We start from the raw sequence: 24,479 nt of genomic DNA on the forward strand, positions 1-24,479 counted from the left end.
TTCCCTCTCTTCTCTTCACAAACAAGATTTTTCAAAGACTATTTCATGTTTCCTGACTCCTCTCCCTCCACTCATATCTATTTCTTAAACTGCTCCCCTTGGTTCCTACACCCTCGATTCCCCAAGAAGTGCTCTTCTTAAGGTCACCAGAACCCTGTATTATCAATTCAACAGAAACTTCTGCTCTTTTTCATGAATACCATTCTGTGGAGTTGCTGCAGATGCCTGGCCCTGGCTTTTTTAGACTCTTTTCTTCTAGTTCTTTTTCTATGCATCTGACAATTCCTTCACTCTTTGAATTCTGGTGTTGACTAAGGCCTCCAGCCTTCTGCTCATCTTACTCTAATCTGACCACTCTCTTTGAGTGACTTAATCCAGGACTTTAGTTGTCTTTTAGGAGGTTCCTGTCATTTCCTGCTCATATTTAATCAATCAACTTTGGTCCTCTGACATGTTCTAGGAAGAAAGGGTTCTCTGCTAAAGCCAAGGGCAATGGAACTGATTTGTTTTTTTTAAGTGTGTCTGAGTAACATCTATTTATATATGATGGAACTATATTTCCTTGAGAAATGGTGTCTTTTTCTCTACTGCAGCTACCTGGATATAAGCAGTAATTTCCTAACTGTTCTTTTTTCCCACCAATCTAGTGTGTCTTCCATACAACTGTTATGTTGACCACTTAAAAAGCAAACTTCATTACCTTGTTTCCATTAGAAAAAAATCTTCTAAAGACTTGTATAACATTCATGATAATGTTCAGATTGCTTTAAAAAGTCTATATAAAAAATTAAATTGTATGGGTTTATGAACTCATTGTACAAGGTGAAAAAATATCTTTCAAAGATGTATAAGAAACACCAGTAGGCTTGTTCTTGGATTTTTATGTAAATTATATACAAAAAAATATAAGCCTGAAACCTGTCATGTCTAACAATATATAGTGGACATCCCTCCAGATTAATGGCTATGGTTCTAATTCAGTCTTTTTTACAGCTGCATAATATTCCATAACATCATTGTACCAGAATTTATTAACCATCTTCATACTGATGGGCATTCAGGTCATTTCCATATTTAATCAGCACATAAAGTATTGTAATACACAGTATTAGGTATACATTCCAATGTAATTCTTATGTAACTATGTATTCATCTAACAATTCCAATAAAAGTATAATGAGATTTCACTGAACATACATGCATCCTGTGCCCTTCTCTAAACCAGATATTATGGTGAGGGCAGTGCAAACCTCCTATTGGCTGGGCTGAGTCATGTGGCCATGCCTAGATTTGGGGTAGAGGTCAATTCCCTTATTCTCAGCCCATGTATTTCAGGTGGAAAGAGTGATTTCTTGAAGGAAATTGGTGTGCTGCTAACGAAAGAAGGGAGAATGGAGTTGGGTGGCTAAAATATAGCAAACATCTTACCGTAACAGGAGCTAATGGCCTGTTCAAACACTGAGGCAGGTGAGTGACATTGTTCCCATGTTGTAGACAAGGATTTCATCCTATGGGAGCATAGGAAGAACAGAAACACTGAGGCTTTGAAGTTCTATACATGTATCACTTTATTAGTAAAATCTGACTCAATAAAAGTTCAGTTAGCCTAAAGCTATGGTGGGCGACTTGATCAACTTGGAACACATGTCCATTTTGTTTACCCTATAAAGGTTATTATACCCTATCTAGAATTGAGAAGTGAATATTCTCAGCAACATGTAGGAGTCAGTAGTAACTAATTAACTTTGATTTCTAAGGCCTCAGAGGTTTTTCCAAACAGAATCCATGTATCGAGTAAGGGTATGTCTAGGCCCACTTCTCTGGAGGAGCTAAAAGTCAGTGGCCTGTGTAGTATACGGAATGCCCTTTGTTCAGTCTGTCAGTAACCTGCCCAGAAACATTCCACACGGTGTGCAGCTCCTGACTTTGTATGTGCGTGTGTGGGCACATATCCAAAATTAGCTTTCATTATCAGATTTATAAATGCATCAAGTTTGCCTCTATTCCTGGGACAAATAACTTCATTTGAAGAAGAAATGACATGTGTAGCTGATAGGCCATTTGTTGTGACTCAAGATTCTTATCTTCCCACTGTCCCAATGTTAAGAGATTCCAAATATTTCCACCACCTCCCTTTAAATCAGAGAAAATATAAAACTAGTTTAAAAAACAGAGACAAAGAAGAAGGTTAGGAGGAAAAAAGAAGGAGAGAGAGTTGGAGGGAGGGAGAAGAGAATTGCACAATACCTTCATATTTCCTTAAGTAACCATCCTTCTTTCTAATTGTTAACCTAGAAAACTGTCTCAGGTTCACCTTGCCTTCCATATGAACCTTAAGTCGGCGATTAAGGAATGCAGCACAGGATTTAATCTTTCATTTCCTTTTGTTGGGTCTCATTGTTAGTATTTTCTCCAATTCTAAACTGTTTCTTTTATTTATGGAATTATTGGTATTTAGCCCTTGTTCCTTGCAATGAGAACTTTAAAAAAAATTGGTTTTTTTTTGATGTGGACCATTTTTTAAAAGTCTTTATTGAATTTGTTGCAATATTGCTTCTGTTTTATGTTTTGGTTTTTTGGCCACGAGGCATGTGGGATCTTAGCTCCCCAACTAGGGATTAAACCTGTCCCCCCTGCATTGGGAGGCAAAGTCTTAACCACTGGACCATCAAGGAAGTCCCTGAGAACTTTTAAGTGCATAAATTTTTAGCAATTCTAGGCTCAGAGTAAGTTCTGAAAAGCATACAAAAATACCTCTGATGCTCAGTATTCAAGATATCATTCTGTCATTTCCATTACTAACACCCAGGCTTTCTAAGAAATAAGTTTTTGTCAATGGCTAACTTTTATTCATATGAAATACTTTTAATGAGGGGGTGTTTTTTGGATAATGCTATGATTATTTTTTAAATATTATTTATTTATTTATTGAAGTATAGTTGATTTACAATGTTATATTAGTTTCAGGTGTACAACATAATGATTTGATATTTTTATAGGTTATATTCCATTTAAAGTTATTATAAAATATTGGTTATATTTCCTGCGTTGTACATTATATCCTTGTATCTTATTTATTTTATACTGTTGATTGAAAAAAATGCACAACCTAAAAGTTGAGAATTATGATTTACTCGACAGACTTACTGAGGACTAAAGCCTGGATAGCTCTGAGGGACTGTTTCAAAGGGGATGGGAGGAGCAGGATATATAGGAGTTTTTGAAAAAAAAAAAAAAAAAAGGACATCTCAAGCTATTGAATTTAGCACTTTTCTATGTATAGGAAGATGCAAGAGTCTGGCCTTAATGAAATTATTCCTTTGATATGCACCTTAACTGTTTAGAGCCAATGTCCTATTTTTTTCTCCATGACGCACCTTCGGGGATGGCAGCTGCAGTGGCTGATGGCCTGATGGCTGCAACATCTTTTATTTACTGATATGGCAGGCAACATTCTTTGTCCACAGTATCTAGTACTTTGCATCTCTTAATCCACTTCCCCTGTCTTGTCCCTCTTCCCACCCCTCTCCCCACTGGTGACCACTACTTTGTTCTCTGTATCTATGAGTCTGTTTCTATTTTATTATATTCATTCATTTTATTTTTAGATTCCACATATAAGTGAGATCATGTGGTATTTGTCTTTCTCTATCTGACTGACTTCACTAAGCATAATACCCTCTAGGTCCAGATTTCATTCTTTTTAATGGGTAATATTCCATTCTGTATATATACCACTTCTTTTTGTATTCTTCTGTTGATGGGCACTTAGTTTGCTTCCATATCTTGGCTATTATAAAAAATAATGTTGCTATGAACATTGGATGTATATATGCTTTCTAATTAGTGTTTTCATTTTCTTTGGATATATACCAAGAAGTGAAGTTGCTGGATCATATGGTAGTTCTATTTTTAATTTTTTAAGGAACCTCCATATTGGTTTCCATAGTGGCTGTACCAATTTACATTCCTACCAACAGAGAACTAAGGTTCCTTTTCTCCATATCCTCACCAACATTTATTATTTGTTGTTTTTTGACTATAGTCATTCTGACAGGTGTGAGGTGATAGCTCATTGTTGTTTTGATTTACATTTTCCTAATGCTTAGTGACGTTGAATATCTTTTCATGTGCCTGTTGGTCATCTGCATGTCTTCTATGGAAGAATGTCTATTCAGGTCTTCTGCCCATTTTTAAATTGGGGGTTTATTTTTTTTGTTGAGTTGTATGACCTATTTCTATATTTTGGATATTAACCCCTTATCAGACATATTTGCAAATATCTTCTCCCATTTAGTAGGTTGTCTTTTCATTTTGTCAATGGTTTTCTTTGCTGTGCAAAAGCCTTTAAGTTTAATTAGGTCCCATTTGTTTATTTTTACTTTTGTTTTCCTTGCCTGAAGTGACAGATCCACAAAAATATTGCTAAGACTTATGTCAAAGAGCATACTGCCTATGATCTTCTAGGAATTTTATGGTTTCTGGTCTTACATTTAGGTCTTTAATCCATTTTAAATTTATTTTGTACATGGTGTGAGAAAATGTTCTAACTTCATTTTTTACATGTAGCTGTCCATTTTGTCCATCGCCAATTTTTGAAGAGACTGTCTTTTCCCCATTGTATATTTTGATCATAGATTAATTGACCATATGTGTGTGGGTTTATTTCTGGTCTCTCTGTTATGTTCCATTGATCTATGTGTCTGTTTATGTGCCAGTAACATACTGTTTTGATTACTGTGGCTTTGTAGTATATTCTGAATTCAGTGAGCATGATACTTCCTACTTTGTTCTTTTTCCTCAAGATTGCTTTGACTATTTGGGGTCTTTGGTGGTTCCATACAAATTTTAGAATTATTTGTTTTAGTTTTGAAAAATGTCATAGGTATTTTGATATGGATTACATTGAATCTGTAAATTGCTTTGGGTAGTATGGCCATTTTAACAATATTAATTCTTCCAACCCAAGAGCACAGGATATCTTTTCATTTCTTTCTATTATCTTCAATTTCCTTCATGTTTTTTTTTAGCATCTTTATTGAAGTATAATTGCCTTACAATGGTGTGCCAGTTTCTGCTTTATAACAAAGTGAATCAGTTATACATATACATATGTTCCCATATCTCTTCCCTCTTGCATCTCCCTCCCTCCCACCCTCCCTATCCCACCCCTCTAGGTGGTCACAAAGCACCGAGCTGATCTCCCTGTGCTATGCGGCTGCTTCCCACTAGCTATCTATTTTACATTTGGTAGTGTATATAGGTCCATGACACTCTCTCACCCTGTCACATCTCACCCCTCCCCCTCCCCATATCCTCAAGTCCATTCTCTAGTAGGTCTGTGTCTTTATTCCCGTCTTGCCACTAGGTTCTTCATGGCCTTTTTTTTTTTTCCCCTTAGATTCCATATATATGTGTTAGCATACTGTATTTGCTTTTCTCTTTCTGACTTACTTCACTCTGTATGACAGACTCTAACTCCATCCACCTCATTACAAATACCTCCATTTCATTTCTTTTTATGGCTGAGTAATATTCCATTGTATATATGTGCCACATCTTCTTTATCCATTCATCTGTCGATGGACATTTAGGTTGTTTCCATGTCCTGGCTATTGTAAATAGAGCTGCAATGAACATTTTTGTACATGACTCTTTTTGAACTATGGTTTTCTCAGGGTATATGCCCAGTAGTGGGATTGCTGGGTCGTATGGTAGTTCTATTTGTAGTTTTTTAAGGAACCTCCATACTGTTCTCCATAGTGGCTGTATCAATTTACATTCCCACCAACAGTGCAAGAGTGTTCCCTTTCCTCCACACCCTCTCCAGCATTTATTGTTTCTAGATTTTTTGATGATGGCCATTCTGACCGGTGTGAGATGATATCTCATTGTAGTTTTGATTTGCATTTCTCTAATGATTAATGATGTTGAGCATTCTTTCATGTGTCTGTTGGCAGTCTGTATATCTTCTTTAGAGAAATGTCTATTTAGGTCTTCTGCCCATTTTTGGATTGGGTTTTTCGTTTTCTTGTTATTGAGCTGCATGAGCTGCTTGTAAATCTTGGAGATTAATCCTTTATCAGTTGCTTCAGTTGCAAATATTTTCTCCCATTCTGAGGGTTGTCTTTTTGTCTTGTTTATGGTTTCCTTTGCTGTGCAAAAGCTTTTAAGTTTCATTAGGTCCCATTTGTTTATTTGTGTTCTTATTTCCATTTCTCTAGGAGCTGGGTCAAAAAGAATCTTGCTGTGATGTATGTCATAGAGTATTCTGCCTATGTTTTCCTCTAAGAGTTTGATAGTGTCTGGACTTACACTTAGGTCTTTAATCCATTTTGAGTTTATTTTTGTGCATGGTGTCAGGGAGTGTTCTAATTTCATACTTTTACATGTATCTGTCCAATTTTCCCAGCACCACTTATTGAAGAGGCTGTCTTTTCTCCACTGTATATGCTTGCCTCCTTTATCAAAGATAAGGTGACCATATGTGCGTGGGTTTATCTCTGGGCTTTCTATCCTGTTCCATTGATCTATATTTCTGTTTTTGTGCCAGTACCAAACTGTCTTGATTACTGTAGCTTTGTAATATAGTCTGAAGTCAGGGAGCCTGATTCCCCCAGCTCCATTTTTCGTTCTCAAGATTGCTTTGGCTATTCGGGGTCTTTTGTGTTTCCATACAAATTGTGAAATTTTTTGTTCTAGTTCTGTGAAAAATGCCAGTGGTAGTTTGATAGGGATTACATTGAATCTGTAGATTGCTTTGGGTAGTAGAGTCATTTTCACAATGTTGATTCTTCCAATCCAAGAACATGGTATATCTCTCCATCTATCTGTATCATCTTTAATTTCTTTCATCAGTGTCTTATAATTTTCTGCATACAGGTCTTTTGTCTCCTTAGGTAGGTTTATTCCTAGATATTTTATTCTTTTTGTTGCAATGGTAAATAGAAGTGTTTTTTAAATTTCACTTTCAGATTTTTCATCATTAGTGTATAGGAATGCAAGAGCAAGCTCCTTAATTTTGTATCCTGCTACTTTACCAAATTCATTGATTAGCTCTAGGAGTTTTCTGGTAGCATCTTTAGGATTCTCTATGTAGAGTATCATGTCATCTGCAAACAGTGACAGCTTTACTTCTTCTTTTCCGATTTGGATTCCTTTTATTTCTTTTTCTTCTCTGATTGCTGTGGCTAACACTTCCAAAACTATGTTGAATAATAGTGGTGAGAGTGGGCAACCTTGTCTTGTTCCTGATCTTGGTGGAAATAGTTTCCGTTTTTTACCATTGAGGACAATGTTGGCTGTGGGTTTGTCATATATGGCCTTTATTATGTTGAGGAAAGTTCCCTCTATGCCTACTTTCTGCAGGGCTTTTATCATAAATGGGTGTTGAATTTTGTCAAAAGCTTTCTCTGCATCTATTGAGATTATCATATGGTTTTTCTCCTTCAGTTTGTTAATATGGTGTATCACATTGATTGATTTGCGTATATTGAAGAATCCTTGCATTCCTGGGATAAACCCCACTTGATCATGGTGTATGATCCTTTTTATGTGCTGTTGGATTCTGTTTGCTAGTATTTTGTTGAGGATTTTTGCATCTATGTTCATCAGTGATATTGGCCTGTAGTTTTCTTTCTTTGTGACATCTTTGTCTGGTTTTGGTATCAGGGTGATGGTGGCCTCGTAGAATGCGTTTGGGAGTGTTCCTCCCTCTGCAATATTTTGGAAGAGTTTGAGAAGGATAGGTGTTAGCTCTTCTCTAAATGTTTGATAGAATTCACCTGTGAAGCCATCTGGTCCTGGGCTTTTGTTTGTTGGAATGTTTTTTTATCACAGTTTCAATTTCAGTGCTTGTGATTGGTCTGTTCATATTTTCTATTTCTTCCTGGTTCAGTCTCGGCAGGTTGTGCATTTTTAAGAATCTGTCCATTTCTTCCAGGTTGTCCATTTTATTGGCATAGAGTTGCTTGTAGTAATCTCTCATGATCGTTTGTATTTCTGCAGTGTCAGTGGTTACTTCTTTTTCATTTCTAATCCTATTGATTTGAGTCTTCTCCCTTTTTCTCTTGATGAGTCTGCCTAATGGTTTATCAATTTTCTTCATCTTCTCAAAGAACCAGCTTTTAGTTTCACTGATTTTTGCTATTGTTTCCTTCATTTCTTTTTCATTTATTTCTGACCTGATCTTTATGATTTCTTTCCTTCTGCTAGCTTTGGGGTTTTTTTGTTCTTCTTTCTCTAATTGCTTTAGGTGCAAGGTTAGGTTGTTTATTCGAGATGTTTCCTCTTTCTTGAGGTAGGCTTGTATTGCTATAAACTTCCCTCTTAGAACTGCTTTTGCTGCATCCCATAGGTTTTGGGTCGTCGTGTCTCCATTGTCATTTGTTTCTAGGTATTTTTTGATTTCCCTTTTGATTTCTTCAATGATCACTTCGTTATTAATTTGTGTATTGTGTAGCCTCCATGTGTTTGTATTTTTTACAGATCTTTTCCTGTAATTGATATCTAGTCTCATAGCGTTGTGGTCGGAAAAGATATTTGATATGATTTCAATTTTCTTAAATTTACCAAGGCTTGATTTGTGACCCAAGATATGATCTATCCTGGAGAATGTTCCATGAGCACTTGAGAAAAATGTGTATTCTGTTGTTTTTGGGTGGAATGTCCTATAAATATCAATTAAGTCCATCTTGTTTAATGTATCATTTAAAGCTTGTGTTTCCTTATTTATTTTCATTTTGGATGATCTGTCCATTGGTGAAAGTGGGGTGTTAAAGTCCCCTACTATGATTGTGTTGCTGTCAATTTCCCCTTTTATGGCTGTTAGTATTTGCCTTATGTATTGAGGTGCTCCTATGTTGGGTGCATAAATATTTACAATTGTTATAGCTTCCTCTTGGATCGATCCCTTGATCATTATATAGTGTCCTTCTTTGTCTCTTGTAATAGTCTTTATTTTAAAGTCTATTTTGTCTGATATGAGAATTGCTACTCCAGTTTTCTTTTGATTTCCATTTGCATGGAATATCTTTTTCCATCCCCTCACTTTCAGTCTGTATGTGTCTGTAGGTCTGAAGTGGGTCTCTTGTAGACAGCAAATATATGGGTCTTGTTTTTGTATCCATTCAGCCAGTCTGTGTCTTTTGGTGGGAGCATTTATTCCATTTACATTTAAGGTAATTATCGAAATGTATGTTCCTATTCCCATTTTCTTAAATATTTTGGGTTTGTTATTGTAGGTGCTTTCCTTCTCTTGTGTTTCTTGCCTATAGAAGTTCCTTTAGCATTTGTTGTAAAGCTGGTTTGGTGGTGCTGAACTCTCTCAGCTTTTGCTTGTCTGTAAAGGTTTTAATTTCTCCATCGAATCTGAATGAGATCCTTGCTGGGTAGAGTAACCTTGGTTGTAGGTTTTTCTCCTTCATCACTTTAAGTATATCCTGCCACTCCCTTCTGGCTTGCAGAGTTTCTGCTGAAAGATCAGATTTTAGCCTTATGGGGATTCCCTTATGTGTTATTTGTTGTTTTTCCCTTGCTGCTTTTAATTTGTTTTCTTTGTATTTAATTTTTGACAGTTTGATTAATATGTGTCTTGGCGTGTTTCTCCTTGAATTTATCCTGTATGGGACTCTCTGTGCTTCCAGGACTTGATTAACTATTTCCTTTCCCATATTAGGGAAGTTTTCAACTATAATCTCTTCAAATATTTTCTCAGTCCCTTTCTTTTTCTCTTCTTCTTCTGGGACCCCTATAATTCGAATGTTGGTGTGTTTAATGTTGTCCCAGAGGTCTCTGAGACTGTCCTCAGTTCTTTTCATTCTTTTTTCTTTATCTTGCTCTGTAGTAGTTATTTCCACCATTTTATCTTCCAGGTCACTTATCCTTTCTTCTGCCTAGGTTTTTCTGCTATTGATCCCATCTAGAGTATTTTTAATTTCATTAATTGTGTTTTTCATTGTTGCTTGGTTCCTCGTTAGTTCTTCTACGTCCTTGTTAAATGTTTCTTGCATTTTGTCTATTCTATTTCCAAGATTTTGGATCATCCTTACTATCATTATTCTGAATTCTTTTTCAGGTAGACTACCTATTTCCTCTTCATTTGTTATGTCTGGTGTGTTTTGACCCTGCTCCTTCATCTGCTGTGTGTTTTTCTGTCGTCTCATTTTGCTTATCTTACTGTGTTTGGGGTCTCCTTTTCACAGGCTGCAGGTTCGTAGTTCCCGTTGTTTTTGGTATCTGTCCCCAGTGGCTAAGGTTGGTTCAGTGGGTTGTGTAGGCTTCCTGGTGGAGGGAACTAGTGCCTGTGTTCTGGTGGATGAGGCTGGATCTTGTCTTTCTGGTGGGCACGTCCACGTCTGGTGGTGTATTTTGGGGTGTCTGTGGCCTTATTATGATTTTAGGCAGCCTCTCTGCTAATGGATGGGGCTGTGTTCCTATCTTGCTAGTTGTTAGGCATAGGGTGTCCAGCACTGTAGCTTGCTGGTCGTTGAGTGAAGCTGGGTCTTGATGTTGAGATGGAGATCTCTGAGAGAGTTTCGCCGTTTGGTATTACGTGGAGCCGGGAGGTCTCTTGTGGACCAGTGTACTGAAGTTGGCTCTCCCACCTCAGAGGCACAGCCCTGATGCCTGCCTGGAGCACCAAGAGCCTTTCATCCACACAGCTCAGAATAAAAGGGAGAAAAAATAGAAAGAAAGAAAGAAAGAGGATATAATATAGTGAAGTAAGATAAAGCTATTATAAAGCAAAGCTATACAGACAAAATCTCACCGAGGAGCATATACATATACACTCACAAAAAAAGGAAAAGGGGAAAAATTAATATATCCTGCTCCCAAAGTCCACCTCCTGAATTTGGGATAATTCGTTGTCTATTCAGCTATTCAACACATGCAGGCACATCAAGTTGTTTGTGGAGTTTTAATCCGCTGCTTCTGAGGCTGCTGGGTGAGATTTCCCTTTCTCTTCTTTGTTCGCACAGCTCCCGGGGTTCAGCTTTGGATTTGGACCCGCCTCTGCGTGTAGGTCACCTGAGGGCGTCTATTCCCCGCCCAGACAGGACGGGGTTAAAGGAGCAGCTGCTTCGTGGGTTCTGGCTCAGTTAGGCCGCGGGGAGGGAGGGGTACGGAGGAGGCGGGGCAAGCCTGCGCGGCAGAGGTCCGGCGTGACGTTGCACCAGCCCGAGGTGCGCCGTGCGTTCTCCCGGGGAAGTTGTCCCCGGATCACGGGACCCTGGCAGTGGCGGTGTGCACCGGCTCCCGGGAGGGGCAGTGTGGAGAGTGACCTGTGCTCGCACACAGGCTTTTTGGTGGTGGCTGCAGCAGCCTTAGAGTCTCATGCCCATCTCTGGGGTCCACGCTGTTCGCTGCGGCTCGCGCCCGTCTCTGGAGCTCGTTTAGGCGGCGCTCTGAATCCCCTCTCCTTGCGCACCATGAAACAAAGAGGCAAGAAAAAGTCTCTTGCCTCTCCGGCAGCTGCAGACTTTTCCCCTGACTCCCTCCCAGCCAGCTGTGGTGCGCTAACCCCTTCAGGCTGTGTTCACGCCGCCAACCCCAGTCCTCTCCCTGCGTCCGAAGCCCGAGCCTCAGCTCCCAGCCCTGCCCGCCCCGGCGGGTGAGCAGACAAGCCTCTAGGGCTGCTGAGTGCTGCTCGGCGCCGAGCCTCTGTGCAGGAATCTCTCCATTTTTCCCTCTGCGCCCCTGTTGTTGTGGGATCCGTGCTGATAGCCACAGCTCGTGCCCCGCCTCTGGGATCCGCGCTAATAGCCGTGGCTCGCGCCCGTCTCTGGAGCTCGTTTAGGCGGAACTTTGAATCCCCTCTCCTCGCGCACCAGGAAACAAAGAGGGAAGAAAAAGTCTATTGCCTCTTCGGCAGCTGCAGACTTTTTCCGGACTCCCTCCCGGCTAGCTGTGGTGCACTAACCCCTTCAGGCTGTGTTCACGCCGCCAACCCCAGTCCTCTCCCTGCGTCCGAAGCCCGAGCCTCAGCTCCCAGCCCCGCCCGTCCCGGCAGGTGAGCAGACAAGCCTCTCGGGCTGGTGAGTGCTGCTCGGCACCAATCCTCTGTGCGGGAGTCTCTCCGCTTTGCCCTCTGCACCCCTGTGGCTGTGCTCTCCTCCGTGGCTCCGAAGCTTACCCCCTCTGCTACCCGCAGTCTCCGCCTGCTAAGGGGCTTCCTAGTGCGTGGAAACCTTTCCTCCTTCACGGCTCCCTCCCACTGGTACAGGTCCCGTCCCTATTCTTTTGTCTCTGTTATTTCTTTTTTCTTTTGCCCTACCCACGTACGTGGGGAGTTTCTTGCCTTTTGGGAGGTCTGACGTTTTCTGCCAGCGTTCAGTGGGTGTTCTGTGGGAGCAGTTCCACGTGTAGATGTATTTCTAATGTATCTGTGGGAAGGAAGATGATCTCCACGTCTTACTCTTCCGCCATCTTCTCTAAGAGAGCTTCCTTCATGTTTTATAGTTTTCAGTGTACAGGTCTTTCACCTCATTGGTTAAGTGTATTCCTAGGTATTTTATTATTTTTGATGTGATTTTAAATGGGATTTTTTTCTTAATTTCTCTTTCTGTGAGTTCATTATTAGTGTATAGAAAAGCAACAGATTTCTGTATGTTAATCTTGTATCCTGCAACTTTTCTGAAATTATATATTAGTTCTAATAGTTTTTGGTGGAGACTTTAGGGTTTTTTATATAAAGGATCATGCCATTCTGCAAATAGTGATGCTTTTACTTCTTCCCTTCCAAATTGGATGCCTTTTATTTATTTTTCTTGTCTGATTTCTGTGGCTAGGACTTCCAATACTATGTTAAATAGAAGTGAGAGAGTGGGCATCCTTGTCTTACCCTGAAAATAGAGGAAAGGCTTTTAGATTTTCACCATTGAGTATGATGTTAGCTGTGTGTTTGTCATAAATAACCTTATTTGTTGAGATATGTTCTCTCTATACCAACTTTGATGAGAGTTTTTATCATGAATCAATGTTGAATTTTTGTCAAATGCTCTTTCTGTGTCTATTGAGATAATCACATGATATTTATCCTTCCTTTTTTAATATGATGTATCACATTGATTGATTTGCAGATGTTGAACCATCCTTGCATCCCTGGAATAAATCCAAGTTGATCATGGTTTATGATCGTTTTCTATATTGTTGGATTTGGTTTGCTAACATTTTGTTGAAGATTTTTGCATCTATATTCATCAAAGATATTGACCTGTAATTTTCTTTTCTCTTTTTTAGTGTCTGGTTTTGGTATCATGGTAATTGGGCCTTATAGAATGAATTTGGGAGTGTCCTATCCTCTTCAATTTTTTGAATAGTTTGAGAAGCATATATATTTGCTCTTCTTTATATTTTGGTAGAATTTCCCTGTGAAGCAGTCCAGTCCTGCACTTTTTTTTTACAAATTCAACTTCAGTTCTAGTAATCAGTCTGTTCAGATTGTCTGTTTCTTCTTGATTCAGTCTTAGTAGGTTGTATGTTTCTAGAAATTTGACCATTTCTTCTAGATTGTCTAATTTGTTGGTATATAACTGTTCATATTATTCTCTTACAGTTTTTTGTGTCTCTGTGGTATTGGTTGTTATTTCTCTTCTTTCATTTCTTATTTTGTTATTAGGGTCCTCTCTTTTCTTCTTAGTTAGCCCAGCTAAAGATTTATTAATTTTGTTTATAGTTTCAAAAAACCAGTTCTTATTTTCTTTGATCTATTCTATTGCCTTTTTGATCTCTATTTTATTTATTTATTCTCTGGTCTTTATTATTTCCTTTCTTCTGCTGACTTTGAGCTTGTTTGTTCTTTTTCTAATTCCTCTCCTTTCTTCCTAGTGAGCCTGGCTGAAGGTTTATTAATTTTGTTTATCTTTTCAAAAAACCAGCTCTTGGTTTCATTGATTTTTTGTTCTGTTGCTTTTTTCGTCTCTATTTATTTCCTCTCTGATCTTTCCTATTCCCTTCCTGCTGCTGACTTTGGGGCTTTGTTTGTTTTTCTTTTTCTAATTCCTTTAGATGGTAGATTAGATTGTTTATTTGAGATTTTTCTTGTTTCTTGAGGTCGGGATTAATCACTATAAACTTCTCTTAGAACTGCTTTTGCTGTGTCTCGTAGACTTTGGAAATTTGTGTTTTCGTTTTCATTTGTCTCAAGGTATTTTCTGGTTCCCACTTTGATTTCTTCATTGATCCATTGTTTTTTTAGTAGCATGTTGTTTAGTCTCCCCATGTTTGTGTTTTTCCATTTTTCTTTCTGTAATTGATTTCTAGTTTCACACCATTGTAGTTGGAAAAGATGTTTGATATAATTTCTATCCTCCTAAGGTTGTTGAGACATGTTTTCTGGCCTATCATATGATCTACCCTGGAGAAATTCCATGTGCACTTGAAAAGAATGTGTATTCTGCTGTTTTGGGATTGAATGTACTGTAGATATCTATTAAGTCCAACTGGTCTACTGTGTTATTTAAGGCCACTCTTTCCTTACTGATTTTTCTGTCTGGATGATCTGTCCATTGATGTATGTGGGGTGTTAAGGTCCCCTGCTATTATTGTGTTACTGTCAATTTCTCCTTGTGTCTGTTAATATTTGCTTTATATATTTAGGTGCTCTTACATTAGGTGCATATATGTTTGTGAATATTGTATCATCTTTTTGTATTGATTTATTTGTTATTATATAATATCATTCATTGTCTTTTATTATAAACTTTGTTTTAAAGTTTACTTTGATATGAATATTGCTACCCGAGCTTTCTTTTCATTTCCCATTGCATGGAATATCATTTTCCATCCCCTCAGTTTCAGTCTGTGTGTTTCTTAGCTCTGAAGTGAATCTCTTGTAGGAAGCATATAGAATGGTGTTTTCGGTTTTGTCTTATAAAATCAGCCACCCTATGTCTTTTGATTGGTACATTTAATGCATTGACATTTAAATTGATTGTTTGTTATATACTTACTGCCATTTTGTTATTTGTTTTCTTGCAGTTCTTCTCTGTTCTTTTCTTCTTCTTTTAGTATCTTCACTTGTGATTTGATGATTTTCTTTAGTGTTATGTTTATGTTCCTTTCTCTCTAGTTTTTGTATATCTATTGTAAGTTTTTGATTTCTGGTTACCATGGAGTTCATATATATTGAACTATAACTATATCTACTTATTTTAAACTGATACTTATTTAACTCAAACACATTCTAAAAGTTCCATACTTTTTTCCTCCCCCACAACAGTGATTTATGTTTTTGATGTCATATTTTACATCTTCATGTCAATCCCTTAACTGTTTATTGCAATCATAGCTGATTTTTCAATTTTTGTCTTTAACCTTTGTACTGGCTTATTTCAATTGTTGAACCACAGTCTTTAAATTTTCCTTTGCCAGTGGAATTTTCCTCCTCCTGTAGTTTCTTGCTTTTTGTTGTAACCTTTTCTTTTTCACTTAAAGAAGACCCTTTAACACTTCTTGTCAGGTCAATTTAGTATTGCTGAACTCTTTTATTTTTTGCTTCTCTAAGAAGTTATAGCTTCTTCAGTTTTGATCAATAACCTTGCTGGAGAGAGTATCCTAGGTTGTACATTTTTTTTCTTTCAGGACTTTAATTATATTACACCACTCCCTTCTGGCCTGCAGTTGCTGCTGAAAATCAGCTTATAGTCTTATGGGGTTTCCCTTGTATGTGACTCATTTTTTCCTTTTGCTGTTTTTAAATCTTTACCTTTTGCCATTTTAGTTATGATATATCTTTGTATGGGTCTCTTTAACTTCGTCTTATTTGAGACTCTCTGTGCTTCCTGTACCTGGACATCTGTTTAATTCTTCAGTTTTTAGTCATAATTTCATCAAATATTTTTTGAACTCTTTTTTCTCTCTCTTCTCCTTCTGGGACCCCTATAATGTGAATGTTAGTATGCTTGATGTTGTACCAGAGGTCTCTTAAACTGTCCACATTATTTTTAATTTGTTTTTCGTTTTGCTTTCCTGACTCTGTGAATTCCATTATTCTGTATTACAGATTACTTATGTTTTTTTCTGTATCACCTAATCTGCTATTAATTCCCTCCAGTGTATTTTTAATTTCAGTTATTGTTTCTTTAGCTCTGACTGGTTCTTTATAATATTTTCCAGTTCTTTGTTAAAATTCTCGTTATGTTAATCTGTTCTTTTCCCCAGTTCAGTTAGCATTCTTATTAGTATTGCTTTGAACTCTTTATTAGGTAAATTATTTCTGTTTCATTAGGTTTTTTTCAGGGCTTTTTTCTTATTTTTTCATGTGAAACATATTCTTCTGTCTTCTTAATTTGTTTAACTTTCTCTGACTCTATGAAATGATGTGAAACACTTATCTATCCTGATCTTGAAGGCATCCCTATGCAGTCTGCATGTTCCCAGTGCCCTTGTGTGTGAGCATCCCTATGTAGTCTGCATGTGCCCATGTCTTTGGTGGGAGAGCTGTATCTGAAGTGATCGTGAGCTCCTCTTCCTCTGTGCTGGCAGCCACCACCTTAGTGGGTGGTCTGGAATTGGAGGGGCTTGAGCCAGAGCGAGGTGTAAGTCAGGCTTCTACTGTACTCGGTGGTCATCACAGTCCAATTGGGTTTGGGGCCTGAGGGGCTGGAGCAGTAACAAAGTTGGGTTTCTCGAGTGTGATGGCAATCTCCACCTTGGTTTGAGGTGGAGGTGGGAGGTAGCTATGATCTGAGGGCTTGGGGCTGCATTTCTGTGCTGATTTTACTTTTTCCCCAGTGTGTGCACCTTGGTTAGAGGCTGGGTCAGGGCCAGAGAGGTTGGTGCCACACCACTGAGCTGCCCCCTCCCAAATGTGAACAGGAATGCATAGGAAGCTCTTCAATGGTGGTGGACTCTTCCCTGGATCTAGCTTAGCTCCCTTGTGATTGTGCACAGGGGTGCACTCTGGTGGGATAATGCTATGATTTATCATGTAGTCTGACTTATTAGGATAAAAAATCTTACCTTTGGTTTTAAAATAAATATCTCCTCTTCTATTATAGCCAAATGTAGTAATTCACCTGTGAGCTCAACATTTAGAATTGAAAATCATTGTTTGGTTTCTCTTTGGCAACTTCCAAAAAATGAATACAGTGCTTTAACATGATTTTGAGAAATGAATATTTTCAGAATTGACCAAAGCTTTCCATTTTTGTAGAAGGTAGGGGGAAGCTATCAGTGCTTTCTGGAGAGTGGCATTTCCTCAGTCATTGTTCACAAATAAGGTTGGTTAGATTATCTAGCAGGGGGTCCCTTTTTCTAATTTACACAAGGCTATTGAATGATTTAGCAGCAGGTAAGGTTAGATATGGGCTGGCCGCAGAGGCCAAGAGCCTGTAAGAGCTTTGCTTGAGCAGGTCAGCATGGTTTCAGCTTTCTTAGTATTTTTACAACTATTTTCTTTCTTGTGTACTAGAAGTTGGAGAAACTAATGAGACAATTAAATTGTATTACTTCTTGTGGAAGAAGTTACTTCTTGTAGAAACTCAGTTCTACAAAGCCTTGAAAGACTGACCACAGTTCCAAATGTGGTTGGCCCAAATTTACTCACATTTGCCTTTAGACACTCAGTAAGCTCCATTTCCTTAAAGTTATGGAAGCTGAGTACTAAGAATAGTGCCCTTGAGACTCCTCCCAACACAACTTCTAGTGGTGGTACCATGTATAATAGAGATGGAATGGGACTTTACCTTTCACTTCTGAGTTTTGAGTAAGCAGTCTTCAGAAGACTATCTTTAACATTTAGCAACTTAATTTCTAGACACTCATTATTTAGGAACTAAATTGCTTAGATGCTATTTTAGATGATTCAAAATACGAATTTTTAATGATATTATATAGATTTAGGGATTATGAATTGGAAGTTCAAAGTTGGTAATATTATTTAATATTTTTTAAGGATAAGTGTTTCTGTCCTGTTCAGAATGTGAGATTGAACACCACAGCATCAAATGACCTCTTACTTTCTGCTCCCTCCAAAAACTAATACTTGTATGTTTGCTAGGGGTCCTATAACAAAATACCATAAGCTGGGTGACTTAAACAACAGAAATTTATTACCCCACAGTTCTGGAGGCTAGAATTCTAAAATCGAGGTATGAGCAGAGTTGATTTCTTCTGAGAACTGTGAGGGAGAATTTGTTAATGTGCCACTCCCCTAGCTTCTGGTGGTTTGCTGGCAACTTTTGGTGTTCTTGGTATGCAGAATCATTATCCTGATTTCTGCCTTCATCTTTGTATGGCATTCTTCCTGTGTGCTTATGTTTCTTCACATGGCATTCTTTTATCAGTCATATTGGTTTATAAACTCACTGTATTCTGGGATAACTGCATCCTACACAATTACATCTGCAATGACCCTATTTCCAAATAAGGTCATATTCTGAGGTGCTAGGAATTAGGATTTCAACGTATAAATCAGAGTGGGGAGCAGTTCAACCCCTAAGAAAGCCCAAAGGTGTTTCATGAAAAGAATTGACTTTCTGGGAGCAGTGAATTCTACTGGAATAGTTGTTTCATTGAGTTGTGGTAACTGTAGTTTTCTGGGTAGTATTTGAAGCTCCATAACTAAATGCTACAGTCTATGAAATACTGCTGTTCTTGTATTCATGCTTGAGGGGAATAAACCAGTGCCTCTGAGTCTTAGCTGCCTGAACTCTCAATAAAGAAGTGAGGTCACTAAGCCAAGAAAATATAAAGTCCCCAATAGAGCAGCTCTCTGTATGTAATTCCAGCACCAATTAACAACTTCAGATACACTATTCAATTTCTAGACATGATCTTTTGCAGTTCCAGTTTTCTTTAATTTTCTAAATAATTGCTATCAGGCAAATCCAAATAAAACTGGTCTGAAGCTGAAATAAAAATATGTATCTTAAAATATAAAATATCATCTCTGTGATAAACAGTTCTCATTCTCACTAGCAGTGATTGGTCACTTTCTAGCAATCTCAGCCAAGAGATTGTAGTAAGTGCAGAGGCAGAGTGAGCTAACTACCTGCTTTCGTGTTCTTCCTTGGCAGAAGTCAGGCACTCAGTCTAGGGAAGCCATTTTCACTGTAGCCTGGGTTGGAGGGGCAAGGGGTGCCAGTGGTAAATGTCCAACTTCACACTCAGGGTCCCTCAAAAGGTGGGGAGTGTTCATAAGCCCTGAAACTGCTGATAATATTGACATGGGAATATGGAGTCTCTTCTACTATAATAGCCGTTATCACACCTATAAAACATGTTTTCTTAAAAATTGCATCTTTCAAAGTCTTCTAGTGACCATTCTTTAGTGGATATATCAGACTTGCATTACCAATACATGATTTTTGATTTTTAAAAATAATCAGCTATCTAAAGATCTCGTTATGGGTTTTCTCCTCCAATCAATCTCTCTCTCTCTCTCCATTTCTCCTCTCATTCCTCCTCTGTCCCCTTTTGGCACCCTTTGGCCTAATACCCATTTTGTTTTTATTCTTCTATACTTTTGTTTGTTGTGTTGCTTTTGCTCTTATCTAAGTGAGATTAAATAATACAAATATCTATCAGTATTTGCAGCAATTTTCCCCCAAAGTAATAGAGTTCTAATTCTGCTCTGATTGAATTGAACACCCTGTTTTATTAAACATGGAGAAAAGTGTAGATAATTCTACTAATTTTAAGTGACTCTAACTAGTTAATATTTTCATTATTTTTGGAGGATTTAACATATTTTAGTTTGTATGAAAATATGTATTTTGGTTACAGTATGAACCAGAATAATAAATGAATCAGAGAAAGAAAACTTTATGCAGTTTCCTCTCCTTTTTGGAGGTGGGTATGGGAGGGTGGTTTGGGTTTTCTAGTTATCTATGGAAGGGGTACTTGAAATTTTAAAGCATTGTATTTCTGAATTAGTTCATTCCTTCATTTTGGCCATTGTTCATTGTCATATTAGCAGAGAAGTAGATTCTCACTGAGAGTGTACAACACTTGCTTAATGTGAAAGCTCAGTATCAGTGTCATTTGAGATAAAGGAAGTGTCTACATGATTTCTGGTCTTTGAGATCGTTCTTGTAAAATCTACTGAAGTGATATTTTGCATTTATAGGTCTAGAGATCTTTTAAAGATTGCAGTTAGAAATGTTTTCCACGATTATTCCTATTTTAATTTGATAGGAATAAGAGATCCAAAGAAATTCTGTTTTTGAACTAATTTTTTATAGATTTCACTTGGGATGAACAGAGAGAGAGAGAAAGAGAGAGATGAGTTTTGTAATAAAGCAAACAAAACGTACCTACTCACAAGGCAAGAGGAGAGAATCCAGCTGCTTCTAGTTTTGTATTTACGTTTGCTGTTGCAGGTGGAGTAGAAATTAGCCAAATAGGGTACTTCCGGCAAACTTGATTCTGTTGGTATTTACCTCATCTCTCAGAATTTAGTGTCCAAGCAATTCAGCCAAGGTGCTTTTGTTAAATATGCCACATGCATATTTCCCTTTCCCCCCCATCACTGATTTAGTAGATCTGGGTGATCTGAAATGTGGGCAACATTTTTTCTTACTTGGAAGCACTCTGTATTTCTGTCTCTTGATAGGTAATTTTTATCAGGTAACTCATTCTGAAAATGGATGAGAAAAAGTTGCTTTTTAGCTTTCCATATGACTGATTTAATGCACACAATGTTTTTACACAGTTGCTTACACTATAATAAATGCCAGGAGGTGTTTGTTATTGGGGTGGGGGAAAGTTTAGCTTTATACTGTTAACCTGGCTTGGAGACCTGCACTTTCACATGACCTTTCTCAACAGCAAGATTGCTGCCTCTCATCCTGCCTGTGTGAAATTCTAGAGCAGCCTCTGCCACTGACTCTTCTATAACAACTTTTTATTTGTCTTTACCAGACTTTTAGGAATACATTGTCAGCAAACAAGCAACCCAAGCAGGTTTTTTTTGTTTGTTTGTTTTTTTTTTTTTTTTTTTCCCCAAGCAGGTTTTTAACACTGAAGAAGGGACTGGTTATTGGTAGATCTTTCATGCATTTTAATTGTAACTGAAATATCTTGTACTTCTTAAAACAAAATATTTGATGTAAAACTAGAGTTTATTTATTTTAAAGAGATTAAATTTAACTTTAAAATAGTAAAGGTTAAACAGTAGAAAGTACTGATATGGGAACCAGATTGTCAGGCTCCATAGTGTGAATAATTAACTGGCCTAATGTTCAGGTAATCTAGGTTCTAATGCCAGCTCCTTCCTCAAATCTTTCTGTAGCTTGTCAAGTCCATTATGCTCAATCAAATGGCTATCATTAAACCGTGTAAACTTGAACGGATTATCAGAACCTAGCTGAACTGATCTTGGAGAGGCAGCAGTGAGCAGTGGCTTAATTCCCTGCCCAGGAATTGAACCTGGGTAGCCTGGATGAAAACCAGGAACTTGAGCCACCAGACCATCAAGGGCTAGAGGCTAGAAGTTATTTTTCCTCGGCTCTCGCCCCCAGTGAAAAATGCATTTCTCATGGAGGCAAAAACTGTAAAAACAGGTACAAAGTTTATTATTAGAGACATAGCACAACAAGTGGGATAGAACACAAAGAAATTGTTAAGATAGAAGCGAGGCAGAGACGCACACCCAGAGAGAAAGGGTGTGGGCGTCCTCCCTAATGAGGAGGAGAGCAGTAAAGAGGCGGTTAAGTCACTTATATAGGGCAGTTCTTCAGGGTCTTTGTTTACCTTTGGCCAATTATCTGGTTTCTTCTTCCACACCTGACCTGCCGTAGGACGCTTCCCAATATGCACGTGCAACTTTTTTCCATAATGGATTTCAGCCCAGGGGTGGCCTTAGCATCACATATTATGGGGTGGTGCCCCCTCCTTTTTGAGCCTTTCTGCGCATGCGCAGTGTCTCCCTTGCCCCAAGGATGGGAAATGCATGACCTCTTGATCTTTACTCAGACAGGGTTTAGCCCCTCTCTGTTCCTGCCATGACTGTTATCTTAGAGTGTCCTCAGGAGACAAAGCCTAGCTATTTACCCTGTTCTGTTGTTATTTCTATTTCAAAGTGCAGACAGGAGGCTGGTTGTAAATATCTAACCTGGAGCCCACCTATCTCCTGTCTCAGGAAATGTAAACAGGAGGCTAGTTGTAAGTGTCCAGCCTGAAGCCCATCTTTTTCTCTCCCCAAGGAATGTAAACAGGCGGGCAAGTTGTAAATCTCTATCCTGGGGCCCATCTATCTCCTGCCTCAGAACTAGCTGTTTAATGCCAAGGATCAGCGGCAAACAAGATCACTTTAATCAATTTATCCTCATGCATACTGTGGTCACGTTTAAATAGCTAGTGGTAATTTAGACATGTCTAGGAAAATTTTCTATGTGCCTGTGACAAACAAACTGTGCAGGCAGTAGTATCTAAGGAGAACAGAAATGAACAATTTTAAGGTACACCTTACTTATTCTTTGAATAAATGAAGTTGATTATTTTTCACTCTAAGAAATTGTACCTGAATATAGGCTGGGGTCTAGTTATGAGATATGCATGGATTCACACACTGGCCAACACTGGGATACACAATCTTAGGCCAGCCAGCTAGCCAGACAACCAGGCACCTTTGAATGTGTGCATCCTTTTGCCCCAGTCTTAATTACCTTTCATGTCAGGCTTCTTATTTGTCAGTGGTATTGCTACTAGTTCTGCCTATTTCACAGATGCTATTGTGTGAATAGAATGAACTTGTGAAAATGATTCTCACTTTTACCAGGAAGACACTCTGAGCTAATGTCTTCTTGTAGCCATCTCTGTAATCAAGTAAAAAGTAGTAGGCCAAAAAGAATGGTTTTAGAATTGAAATGTAAATATGAGCTAATGAGTAAATTTTCTGTTATTTAGGACAATGATGCTAGTCTTTCACTGAGCAAGTAGAATAATTACATCATAATTCCTTTCATCATTAAATAAACCAATATCCATTCTACTTTGTAATGGACTGTATCTTGGGGTTATAAGATGGTCCTATTTACCGTGGTTCTTCTTCACAGGGTTGGCCTTTGCTGTTCTCTCATCTGTGCACCCCGTGTTTGGTTTGTATGGGTCTCTGTTTCCTGCCATCATTTACGCCATATTTGGAATGGGACGTCATGTTGCCACAGGTAATAATTTCTGTCTATGCTTATGCTTCTCATATTACTAATGAAGGGGACTCAAGTGATCATTTGTTACGGATTACATTTCCAATGTAATTCTTACTTTACTACTGAAAATATTAGGGCAAATATTATCAGCAAATAATATCAGCAAATATTAGGGCAAGACATTTAACTTTCTGTGCCTCAACACATACTGTGATTTATTGCTATATTACTATGTAACCAAGGTTATTGTTAGAGAATCTGTTCATTTTTAAGTTGTAAAAAGACTGTAAGAGAAGGATAAATGTTCTGAATTTACAATGAGATGAAAATAAGCACTTTGAGGAAAAGACTATAAAATTTAGTTACTCAAATATTAAAAATTATTTTCCATGTAATTAATATTTAGATTAAACAATCTTTTAAGTTCTTCCAAGCTAGGTTCTACAATGCCCTCTAATTAGTATATCTCTTACATTGCCTAGCATTTCATTACCAAATAAAATGTGAACAAGTAATCTGATAATAGAGCAGCCTGGTTAAAAACAAGGGCTTGGAAGTTAGATAGACTTGGGTGTGTGTCACATTTGGTGTTTGCTATCTGCATGAGCTTGGGCAAAGTTTTAAAGGCCTATTTGCTGCTTTCTTGATAGTAAAATGTCAAAAAAAAATCATAATTGTATTGATGAGATAATTAATGTACAAGTGTCTAATTTATTACTTTCTACATAAAAATTAATAAAAGCTGGTATCGTTACAAAAATGATAACTTAATCTTAAATATTATGGTAATAATAATAAAAGTACTCAAGGGGAAATATCCATAGAGGCAATTTTATCCATTTTGTTTATGCAAGATATCAGTCTATAAGCAAGTAATACCATTTTGTGTCTATTTCTTCAGTGGTCAGTTTATTGAAGAAAACTTTATTTCCTACAAGAAAAATTTATTATCCCATAGTTTTAAAGATCAGAAGTTTGAAATGAGGCCCACAGGGCTAAAATTGAGATGTCAGTAGAGCTGCATTTCTTTCTGGAGGTTCTAGAGAACAATTTGGTTTTCTTAACCTTTCCAGCTTCTAGAGGCTTCCTGAATTCTTGGCTCAATGCTTCATTTTCAGAGTCAGCAGGGAAATCTCTTTCTGATTATGATCTTTTGCTTCCATCCTCCATGTTTAAAGGACCCTTGTGATTACACTGGGTACACCTGGACAATCCAGGATAATCTTCTTATCTGAAGGTCAGTTTATTAGCAACCTTAGTTCCATCTGCAACATTAATTACCCTTTGACATGTAACATAAGGTATTTACAGGATGTGGATGCATTTGGAAGGCCATAATTCTGCCTACCACATTGATACATGCATTTTCTCATGCAGAAATTAACC

At 37.9% G+C, this 24,479-nt stretch overlaps 1 protein-coding gene across 1 annotated transcript in view; it reads left to right on the plus strand.

Annotated features, from left to right (window-relative positions):
• The window catches only part of SLC26A7 (solute carrier family 26 member 7), a 208,157-nt gene that overhangs the window by 33,175 nt on the left and 150,503 nt on the right, over positions 1-24,479 (plus strand). Inside the window, exon 2 of the mRNA XM_068525701.1 lies at positions 23,001-23,111. Within this exon, the coding sequence (XP_068381802.1) occupies positions 23,001-23,111 (111 nt within the window). The remainder of the gene's footprint in view (positions 1-23,000; positions 23,112-24,479) is intronic.

Source organism: Eschrichtius robustus, chromosome 17 (assembly GCF_028021215.1).
Source record: "Eschrichtius robustus isolate mEscRob2 chromosome 17, mEscRob2.pri, whole genome shotgun sequence".
In the NCBI taxonomy this organism is placed as follows: Eukaryota; Metazoa; Chordata; class Mammalia; order Artiodactyla; family Eschrichtiidae; genus Eschrichtius; species Eschrichtius robustus.